This window comes from Fukomys damarensis, unplaced genomic scaffold, assembly GCF_012274545.1.
Source record: "Fukomys damarensis isolate Sample0158 unplaced genomic scaffold, DMR_v1.0_HiC HiC_scaffold_23, whole genome shotgun sequence".
Taxonomy (NCBI): Eukaryota; Metazoa; Chordata; class Mammalia; order Rodentia; family Bathyergidae; genus Fukomys; species Fukomys damarensis.
In genome coordinates, this window is record NW_022900935.1 from 30,408,265 (window position 1) to 30,418,993 (window position 10,729).

The following is a 10,729-nucleotide window of genomic DNA, read 5'->3' on the forward strand; positions in this document are numbered from 1 at the left end:
GCCAACCTTAGAAAAGCAGAATGCTTTCTACCTCAAGACTTTTTGAGTACAGGATATGTGATCACATAATAAAGGAACCAAATGAAGACATCTTTCTCTATCCACATAGTAAACAGTAGTAAAGTAATTTTACATTCATAGATTAAAAAATGAGCTCTAATAATTTTGGCAACTCCCTAAGGAGACATAAGACATGTGCCCTCTGTCCAATGCAAGAACCTTCTATATGTTATTCAGTGTCTCCCTGACCCCTGATTGGCCACCTGTATCCTCTCAGCACACTTCTCTCTCTGCACCCACCCTCTGCTTTTTCACAGCCTTGATCTAGTTTCCCTGTGTTGCTCACCATGCCCTACATATTCTGTGTTCTCACACCTCTGTGCGTCTGCACAGGATGATAGCACAAGTGAAAGCACCTGGCACATAATAGGAGTTTTTTTTTTTTTTAACAAATGCTTGTTGTTGGGGGTGTAGCTCAGTGGTGGAGTATTTACCTAGCACGTATGAGGCTCTATGTTTGATCCCCAACACAGAAAAACCCAACTACAATAAATGTGTATAGACTCAATCATTGGTTCTCCATGGCCTTATAACCACCTCAAAGACTTCTTATACCAAAAGTCGCTGGGCCTCAGCCCAGTGTTTCAGATTCAAAAGGCCTAAAATGAGTTTTAAGGGCTTGAATTTCTAATAAAACCCCAAGTGTTGCTGATATAGTTGGTCTCAAGAATGTTAATTTGAGAAACAATGAACTAGATGACATGGATTATTTCTCCATTTCTGATGATTTATGATTTCTTGGTGACTTTAATAATGAGTAAAGAACAAAACTGACATTTATATGATCATAAACAGAAATACAAGCTCTATAAGACTCAGTTGCACTCAGAGAATTCTAATTTAGCATTAAAAGATCTGAGTTCAAATCTCACTTGATAGCTGTGTGATTGACCTAAGGCAAGTTAATTTCTGAGGTTTTTTGTTCTATAGTCAAATAGTATCTACCTCATGATGTTGTGAGGTAATATTAATGTATGGAAAATAATTTCTAAAAAGTACTATATACAGACTGCCTCAATAAGAAATGTATAATATATTAATAAGTATAATGGACAGATACTAAATAATACTTTTTTGTGTATGTGGTATTGGGGATTAAATCCAGGGCCTTGGCACTGAGCTGCATCTCCACCTCTTGCTTTATTTTTAATTTTGAGACAGGGCCTTACTAAGTTACTTAATTTCCCAGGCTGGGATTAAACTTGTGTTCCTATTGCCTCAGCCTCCCAGAGTGCTGGGATTACAGATGTGAGCCATCACTCCTAGCTAAAATAATACATTTTTTCTACTTATACAAATTTTCAAAATTTCCAATCCCAGTGCTCATTGATTTATAAGTATATTATCTACATATTGCTATATCATCTAAAATATGTATATGTAAACCAGGCATGGTGGTGCATGTGTATAATTCCAGCATTCTGGGAAATTGAGATAGGAGGAATGCAAGTTCAAGCCCATCCTGAATAACTCAGCAATTTAGCAAGACCATGTCTCAAGATTTAAAAAATTAAGAAGGGCTGAGGATGTTAGTACCTTGGAAGTAGATCCTCCAGTCCCAGTCAACTCTATACCTGCTACTCTTTGTGAGAGGCTCTAAGCCACTTCCAAATGTTAGACCCCCAAAACTGTAAGATAATAAGCTATTGTTGTTATTTCACATCACCAAGTTTTTAAGTAATTTGTTATGCAATAATCAATTACTGATACATTTATTGTGTACTTCCTATGTTCCAGGAACAATACTAAGCACCCAAAAGCCTTATGATGTAGAAGCTATAATAATCCCCTTAGAAAGGATGGCTCAGAGAGTTTATCAGTCAAGTTTCCATGGCTAGTAAGTGGTAGAAGTATTGAATCCAACTCTCTTAACTCCAACGCCCAGTTTCTTTGCTGCTTATTTACACAAGCCATGATAGAGCTTCTTAGACAGCTCAGAAGACAGAGCAGCTGAACCCTTCTCCGCCCAAGAAAGCCAACCTAGGTAAAACCAGCATGGGGCAGCCCAGGGGCCAGATCTGCAACAGCATTAATGCTTAATTCTATCAGACCTAAAAGTTCAAACCAGCTCTTGTATTCAGATTAGTTATCTCTCTGTACAATTCTGCCAGAGAGACCCAGGACTCACCCAGATCTGCAGCTTCACTCGCTTCTCCTGACGGTAGACTGTCTTCACCTTGAAGTCAATGCCCACAGTACTGACGAAGGCTGGGGTGAAAGTGTCATCAGCATAGCGGAAAAGGAAGGAAGTCTTGCCAACACTGCTGTTGCCAATGATGAGCAGTTTGAACATATAGTCAAAATTCTGGTCAGAGGCATCTTTGACTCCAGTTTTACTACCAGTCACTGAAGCCATCTGCAAGAAAGACTTGTGGTCACTCATGAACACACCTCCACTGTGCCTATGAGTCCCTGCCCTTCTAATGGTACTCAGTCCAGCATCACAGAGGAAATACACACTACTTGGAAACACCTCATCACTGCACCTGCCTCAGATGTTGTCTCAGAATTAGGGTGGAACCCAACTCCTCCCATTTATTCCTTCAGCAAATATTGACTGAGCACAATGGTCTGGGCTGAGCCCTATTCTGGGCAGAGGGGACTACAAACATGAATCAGACATGATGTCCAATCTCTGGGTGGCCACAAGCTAGAATAAAAGACTAGGGAAATACAAATAACAAAGCAGTATGTCAGTGAGAAGACAGGGAAGCCCTGGCTGAGGAAGTCCACAGGAAGCTTCTAACATAGCCTGGGAACATGGTAACCAAGAAGCAATGTACTATAAGAGACAGGGCTGACTGTGGAGCTATCATTCTGTTTTAAAAACTTTTATAGCTCCCCACTGCTATAAAGGTGAAACCCAAACTTTGCAGATTTCCAAGGAAAAACTAACCAAAGAATCAACTTTCTAAGCTTTTCCCCTTTAATCCTTCTCCCCACCAACCTGTACCTTTATATGGTTATACTTTACTTCAAATATGCCACAGTATTTTTTGCCTTTGTCCATTTACATATATATTTATTTTTCCCAGAATGCTCATTTACCCATAACAAACCTCTGTTCATCCTTGTAGGTCCCAGCCAACTGTCATTTTCTCTGTGCACGTCAAAAGCATGCACTCCTGCTCCTATACCTCAAGAACAATTTAATGGCACTTATGTCATTTCCAAACTATTTACTATTCTGGCTCCTGTTTCAGATAGAGCATCTGGGACTTAATGTATTCTGTTTCTGCATGCCTGATTTCTAGCACAAATCATGGAGCATAAAAGCACTCAGTAAATGTATACTGATTTAATGAAAATCACTTCATCTTTCTGGGCCCCAAATCACCCCATCTATTACAGGACTTGTATGAGATCGTGATGACTGAGATCCTTATAAACTGGTAAATTCCACAGAGGTGTGAACTTAAGTCCCTATAGACCCATTCTTCAAAGGCTTCATCTTTTATTTATGTGTTTGTTCACTGATTCAGCAAATACTTGTTATGTACCAAGGCTACAACCATCCTTTCTTGTCCTAGAACAGTTTGAATCTGAACCCCGTAATCTATCACTTGGTCCTATGACCTCATTTGAGATTTTAATTGTTTCTTTTACATCATGGAAGCCTCAAGTATTGTGCATCTCCATCTTTAGTCTCTCCTCTTGCTCAATACTAGATATTTAAATGTACTGGGGGGCTGGGGATTTAGCTCAGTGGTTCGGTGGCCTGCCTTGCAAGCACAAGGACCCAAGTTCAATCCCCGGTACCAAATAAATAAATAAATAAATAAAATGTATTGGGTAAGTGGTCAGAGGAGGGTGGGAGGTCACCCTAATGTGAAGTAATGTTCAAGTTGTTAATCTCTTTGGGAATTCCTGGTTTTTCCTTTCAAAGAAAAAGGGACTAAAACTGCTGGATTGGCTCTCTGGGCCTCTCGGATGAGCTTTAAGGACAAGAAGTGAATGAGTGTAGAGGGTTTAAAGCTCTCTTGAAGAAAAATCAGACAAATAATTAGGATTAATAGCAGTCTTTTAATAAAACTTCTTTGAACATGTCACTATCAGCCTTGTAGGTCCTCTGTTCTTCCTGCTCTTTGCTACTAGCTCTCAAGCCTTCATCTAAGACCTTCAACTTCATTCTTATATCAATCTGCCCATGACATGGCATACTGGGCAGGTATGGAACATACTCAGGACTCTCAGAGACTCAGGAAAAGTATTTACATGGAGAAAGAAAATGAGGATGGTTGGGCAGGTGCCATTGGCTGCTCAAACTGTCTCACAGCTTTCATTTCTCAGTTTATCCTGGTATAAGATGCAAAGCCTATTTCAAGAATTGGCAATTGGCTGAGTGTGGTGGTGTACAACTACAATCCCAGCAGCTTGAGAGGCTGAAGCAGGAGGATCACAAGTTTGAGTCCAGCCTGGGTAACTTAGTGAGACCCTGTCTCAAAAGAAAAAATATCAAAGAGTAGGAATATAGCTCAGTGCAGAGGCCCTAGGTTCAATTCCTAGTACCTAACACACACACACACACACACACACAAATTGGCAATTCAAAAGAACCATGTTTTGGTTTTTTTTTTTTTTTTACCTAAAACAAGGAAGGCACCACAATGACCTCACACAAAATTCCATTCTGTTGCCAGTCATCTTTTTTTTTTTTTTTTTGGTAATAGAACATTTCCCCTATGAAAGTATATACTCAAAAAAGCTCTGAAATTTATACAAAAGTGTAAAAAAAATACACACACACTTGAAATTACCTGACAGTCTACTCATTCAGAAATGACTACTGCTAACATTTTAGTATATTTCTTTCAATATAATTGCATACAAAAAATGCCTTCTGCTTTTAAATTATAATTTATTTGCTCATTTAAGAGTTAATACAACTTACTAAAAACAATTCCTAAGGTTTACTATTTGTATTAATTTTTCACTGTATGTAATTTGCATTGTTTTCTTACTTTTTTTGTTACTAGGGATCAAACTTGGGACCTTGTGCTTGTGAGGCAGGCAGTGGCATTACTGAGCTAAATCCCCAGCCCGATTTTCTCACTTTTTGGCCTAAAAAAATAAATGATATGGAAGCTAAAGGTTTATACTAAAAAGTAAATCCTGGGTTCCCAATCTCTAGTCCCCTTCCTAGAAGCAAATGTTACTAATTTAAGTAACTAATTACTACTTTAGAGGTAATATTTATATATAGAAGCATAGGAGTCTCTTTATACCTTTACTTATATATAAAAGACCCCACACCATACATGCTAGTCTATATTTTCAAAGCATATTTTAATAGCTGACATCATATGCACAAAAGGTGTAGACTATTAGAATGCATGTTGTTATCATGCAGCTAAAGTATTAAATTCTAAAAGTATTGAGACTTTAAAAACTTTCCATAAATGTCATTTCAGTGATATTTATATCATAATATTTCATCCTATGGATATGCCAGATAACCAATCTTTTGGAAGAGTAGTTTTTAATTTAAAGCAGTTTTTAATTTGTTTTTCCATTGATAATTATTATGCACTAAATAGCAGTGAACCTTTCTTTGCATGAATCTTTCCTAATTACTCCTAATTATTTTGCTTTCCTAATTATTTTCTTGAAAGATATCCAAGAAATAGAATTTCTGGTCAAAGAGAACTTTAGCCCAGATTTGATTCTCATCTCAATTTCTTGTACATATTTTATCTTATTTTACTTTCTAAATAAACCTGGGAAGTAAAGTTGGAAGGATAGGATTTATTAATCCCATTTGAATTAAGATTTACCCAAACATTATAGCTAACCATCAATCTAGTCTTAGTACCCTGCATGGTTATGGGAAAGTTTAAAATCATTGTTCTAAGCTGGGTGAGATAGCCTGATGTGGTGGCATATACCTGAAATCCCAGCAAGATGACTGCTGAGTTCAAGGCCAGCCTGGACTACATGGCAAGACCTCATCTCAAAAACCTGAAGATAGATTAAAAGATAGATAGATAGATAGATAGATAGATAGATAGATAGATAGATAGATAACAGACAGGCTGGTTAAAGTCACATACACCTGTAATCCTAGTTACTCAGGAGGAGACATGAGGCTCACAAGTTTAGGGCCTGCCTGGGCAACTTAAGGAGATCATGATTCAAAATAACAGGATGAGTAGTATAGTATTTGCCTGCATGCATGAGGTCCTAGGTTCAGTCCCCAGTACCAATAAATAAATTAATTGTTGCTATACCTATCAGCAGAATATTTCAGCAAGTCAGATCAACTATCTAAGCTACAGCATTGTTACCTTAAAGTAGAGAAAATGCTGCCTATTTAATGGAGCTATAGTACAAATAGAATAAGCAGCACTATATGTAAACAATCTTTCTTGGCCTATAGAAGATACTCAATATTATTACTTCACTGACCCCTTTAATTCACTGTTCCAGTCAAATCTTGTTCATCTGCCCTTTCACTCACCTGAGCTCCATTATTTGGTGCGGTAATACAATAAAGTAAAGCAGAATTTAAAGAAAAACAAGTTCTTCCTAGCCTTGCAGTTCCTCCCACCCAGATCACCCCTCTCTCCCTTGTAGCTGTAACTCCTTATTCTGATAAAATTAACAATTATGTCCTGTAAACAGAGACACTCTGTTCTCATATGATTCATAAGATACTGTCTTCTTACAAGGCTAAATTACAAAACTGTTCTTGTCCTGTTCTGGCAAACTCACTTGCTACATCACTAAAAAGATCACCCCCTTCAACCAAATGTATAAAAACTGGAATTTTTCTTTGTTCAACACTTTGCCGTTGGACAGAAATCTACTGAGCCAGTGTTCACCTAAAATAAAGTCCTCCTAATTCCCTTTGGTCTCTCCTGTCTCTTTGATCCTGCAACAGAACTACTATACCTTCCTGCCTCTCTATATTCAGGGTATTTTCTCCATCTAGTCAACACTAGACATATAGTAAATCCTTAGGGGATTTTCCTTCTTTCAATAAACATTTATTGAGCATGTGCCAGACTACTAAATATAAATGTCACATTACTGGTTTTCCTTTTCAATGCAGCCAGCTCTACACTCTTACATTGCTCAACGTGGAAAGATCTTAGAGTAGCAGCTTTATCATAACAAAAAGCCTGGCTACTGGTCCCAGTTTTCTCATTATCTCAATATATAAAGTTTGGCAGGTCACTAATACTCTCAGACTTAATGTCCTTATCTGATAGTAATACTACTTCACAAGGCTGCTGGGGTTTTTAAATAAAAGGGTGCTTCATACACTGTGTTGAGAAAAATACATATGGCCTCATGCAGGATCAGTGGGAGATTTACCTTCCTTTATTAGCTATTCCTACCACAGGTGTGAGAGTGGGAAGAGATGGCAAGAGTACAGGACAAAAGGCTGGGGATTTAGCTCACTGGAACTGAGCCTGCCTTGCAAGCACAAGGTCCTGAGTTTGGTTTCTGGTACTGGAAAAAAGAGGAAGGAAAGACAGAGAGAGAGAGAGAAGAAAGCAAGCAAGCAAGAAAGAAAAGACTATAAGATAGTTTCAATTCCTGATCTAATCTGCCTACCCAAGTTTACCTGTCACTTTAGAGGTAAAACACATTGGGGCTTTGTGATTTGTCCAAGGTCACATGGCAAGTAGTTCATGATCAGAATTTCTGCTGCTTAATGTCTCCCAGATTCAACTGGGCTGACAGAAAATAAAAGCCATAGCAATTTTAGCATGAGTTAAAGCATTTCCAACACTGTGAAGCTTAGTTACCATACTGTACTTGCCATACTATACCATCAACATCTGATTTTGTGCTTGCAACACAGCTCTCCCAGTGGGTTGTGCGAGAACCAGGAAAGAGAGACTAGTAGGGCTCTAATGAAAGCCGCCAAGGGAGTCTTCTCAGGAGGAGGGCAGGGGCACACAGACATTTGGAAGAGAGGCAAAAATCATCCCAGCAGGCAACTGCCTGAGGCAGATCTGAGCAGACAGGTCGCTGCACAGTGGTGTGCATTTGTAAGATAAGCATCCGTCAAATCATCCCTCTCTTTTGTGACAGTCACATAAAATGATAAAGCTGGGTGGCTCACTGTCTCCAGATGAGCAATACAGATGAAGGCCCAGGAACCATTTGGAAGGTCATCCCTAGTCCCAGGATGGGAAGGGAAAGAAATGGCTCCTCAAAAATAAGCACCTTAGGAAAAACCAATTTTAATCAGGAAAAAGAGGAAAGAGGAGAGAAGAACCCTAAAACCCAATAAAAAAGAAATCACTACTTACTAAGTGTAGGGAAGGGACCAGATATAGTTCTCTGCTGATACAGTCAAAAGACTAAGCATAAGACTAAGTGTAAGAGACACAGGTTGAACCCTAAATTTCTCAGTAGTTGTATAATCTTAGAAGGCCTCAGTTTCCTAATTTATAAAATAAACCATTAAACTGTGCAATTACACACCTGTAATCCCAGCACTTGGGAGGAGGTTTTTGCAAGTTTAAGGCCAGCCTGGGCTACACAGCAAATTCAAGACCAGCCTGAACTATATGGTGAGAATTGTCTCAAAAAATCCTTTTTTTAATTTTAAAAATAAATCAATAAAATGGTTTCCTAGTAAAACCAGTATATGAGAGATGTTTTACAAACTTTTAAAAAAAGAATTTGTTCCCTATGCTTCATGTTTTCTTCTAGCAAGTCATCTCGAGTAATGAAAATAGTTGTGGAGTTCCAAAACAAACTGAATGGAGATTTGGTTTTCAGCTTTATCATTAATTAGGTGTGAAGCCTGAACAAAAACAATTTACATGACTAAGACACAACTTCTTCCTTTGGAAACAATTGTTGGGATGATTATAAGTAATGTGGATGGGCAATACATTTAGCATAGTATGTGGAGCACAGCAAGTGGTCAATAAATGTAATTCCTGGTCTTCCTCCAGGGAACATTTATCAGTGGGGATGAATGGGGAGCTGGGCAAATGTGGACCTCACTCTGCTGTGTATCCCTTTCTTCCCCAAAGTCATATTTTACTAACCTTTTAAATTTAGTCTTTCTTTAGACTATTCTCCACTGCTAACCCATCAGCACTAGCCCAGCCTAACCCGTATCTTCACTGTTTTCCTACCTCTCTTAGAGTCACAGAAATAGTATCATAACAGCTGCCATTCACTGAGCACCTACTAAATGCCAAGCATTCTACTTGTTACTTGCAGGCATTCTATCTTGCACACAATACCCAGATGCTTGACAAATGTTCATTTCCTTTCTTCTCCAGATTGGAAAGAGAGAGCAACAGCTGTGACTACTGACAGAATGGAGGTACATCTACCTAAGAATATCGGTGGCCTCTTTTGTACAGTGCTTTACAGTTTACAAATGTCTTTTCACCCACATAATCCTATTTTACTCTCACAGTTTCAGGGTAGATGAAGAAATTGAGGCAAGAGGACAACCACTGCTCAATTATTCATTAAGTCAACATGTGGAGCACCTACTTCGGTATGTGCTAGGTTCTGTGTGGTACTGAGAGGAACCCTAGTGAGTTTTAAATTTCTCAGTTACTCAAGTCTCCCTTCAAATTACAGACTTTAAGAAACTGGAAATTTGGGCCAGGGATTTAGCTCAATGGCACTGCACCTGGCTTGCAAGCACAAGGTCCTGAGTTCAATTCTCAGTACCAAAAAAACAAAAAACAAAAAACAAAACAAAACAAAAAAAGAAACTGGAGATTTATTTCTAGGACTGGAGATCATTTTAGACTTTTGTGTATTTCTATATTGCCCCCAACAGGAACACACTTTCCTCCACTGTTAACTAAATCCTTTATGACCAAGAGGCTTCCCTAACCAACACTCCGCCACCCCGTCTTCCCAAAATGCCTCTGCTCTGGTTTTCACTATACTAGGGCTTTCCCTTACCACAAATAGGGCCTTTCTTGACTTCTGTTGTAGGTACAGGTGTGCATTCACCCATGTGCATCTGAACACACACACACACACACACACACACTCCTTTTGCTGTCTGCATTTTACCCTTTCTGTCTGTATTCTGAGAAGCTGGGATGGAGAAGCCCACCCTCTTCCACAATTTTATTAGCTTGCAGAGGCTGCCACACTGCCTCTTCCAAATTCCTTCCCATGCCTGGACTCTAGAACAGAACCAGCCTGTGGCTGAATTTTGCTGTCCATGATTCTCTTCTTGTCTGTGATCCCCGATGCAGTAACCAGGTCCAGCGCTTGCTTCCCCTCTTCAGTCTTCTGAGGAGCCAAGAAACAGCTAGCCCTGACCTCCACTCCGCTCTCACGCCACAACCCACACCTGGCCTTCTCCCTAACGTGCCCCCCACCTTAAACTCTCCTACTGCTCTCGTGGTTCTTCCACTTCCAGCCGCCAGACCCCGCTCCTACCCAGCGCCTCCTCCCCACTCCTGACCAGAAGCCAGGGCCACAGTCCCCTCCTTTCCCCAGCTCCTGCTCCCCTCCTCTGCGGTTGGGGTGGACCGAGGCCACCCCCCCTTCCCATTCTTCCAAGCTCACCGCCTCCAAGCCCCACCCCTCGCTCTCCAGCCTTCCTGCTACCACACACCCCTTCCAGCCCCACGCCCCTTCCTCAGCACCTCACCCCTCTCATCTCCAAAGGACCGCTTAGCCGTTACCCCCACGCCGCCCTCAGCCCCCGGCTCCCGGGCCC

General features: G+C 40.0%; 1 protein-coding gene and 1 long non-coding RNA gene across 4 annotated transcripts in view; one reads left to right on the forward strand and one right to left on the reverse strand.

Annotated features, from left to right (window-relative positions):
- Rab3b (RAB3B, member RAS oncogene family) overlaps positions 1 to 6,537 on the reverse strand; it is a 55,554-nt gene extending 49,017 nt beyond the window's left edge. Inside the window, exons 1-2 of the mRNA XM_010610311.3 lie at positions 6,518 to 6,537; positions 2,189 to 2,416 (exon numbers count right to left, since the gene is read on the reverse strand). Coding sequence (XP_010608613.1) covers positions 2,189 to 2,416 — 228 coding nt within the window. The 5' untranslated portion in view covers positions 6,518 to 6,537. The remainder of the gene's footprint in view (positions 1 to 2,188; positions 2,417 to 6,517) is intronic.
- Positions 1 to 10,729, forward strand: part of LOC104852555 — an 87,367-nt gene that overhangs the window by 58,633 nt on the left and 18,005 nt on the right. Inside the window, exons 4-5 of one of the 3 annotated variants that reach the window (XR_777522.2) lie at positions 9,315 to 9,358; positions 9,455 to 9,616. The exons of the other annotated variants lie outside the window; for them this stretch is intronic. This is a non-coding gene — a long non-coding RNA (uncharacterized LOC104852555). Of the gene's footprint in view, positions 1 to 9,314; positions 9,359 to 9,454; positions 9,617 to 10,729 lie in introns of those variants that run through there. 3 annotated transcript variants of the gene reach the window in all.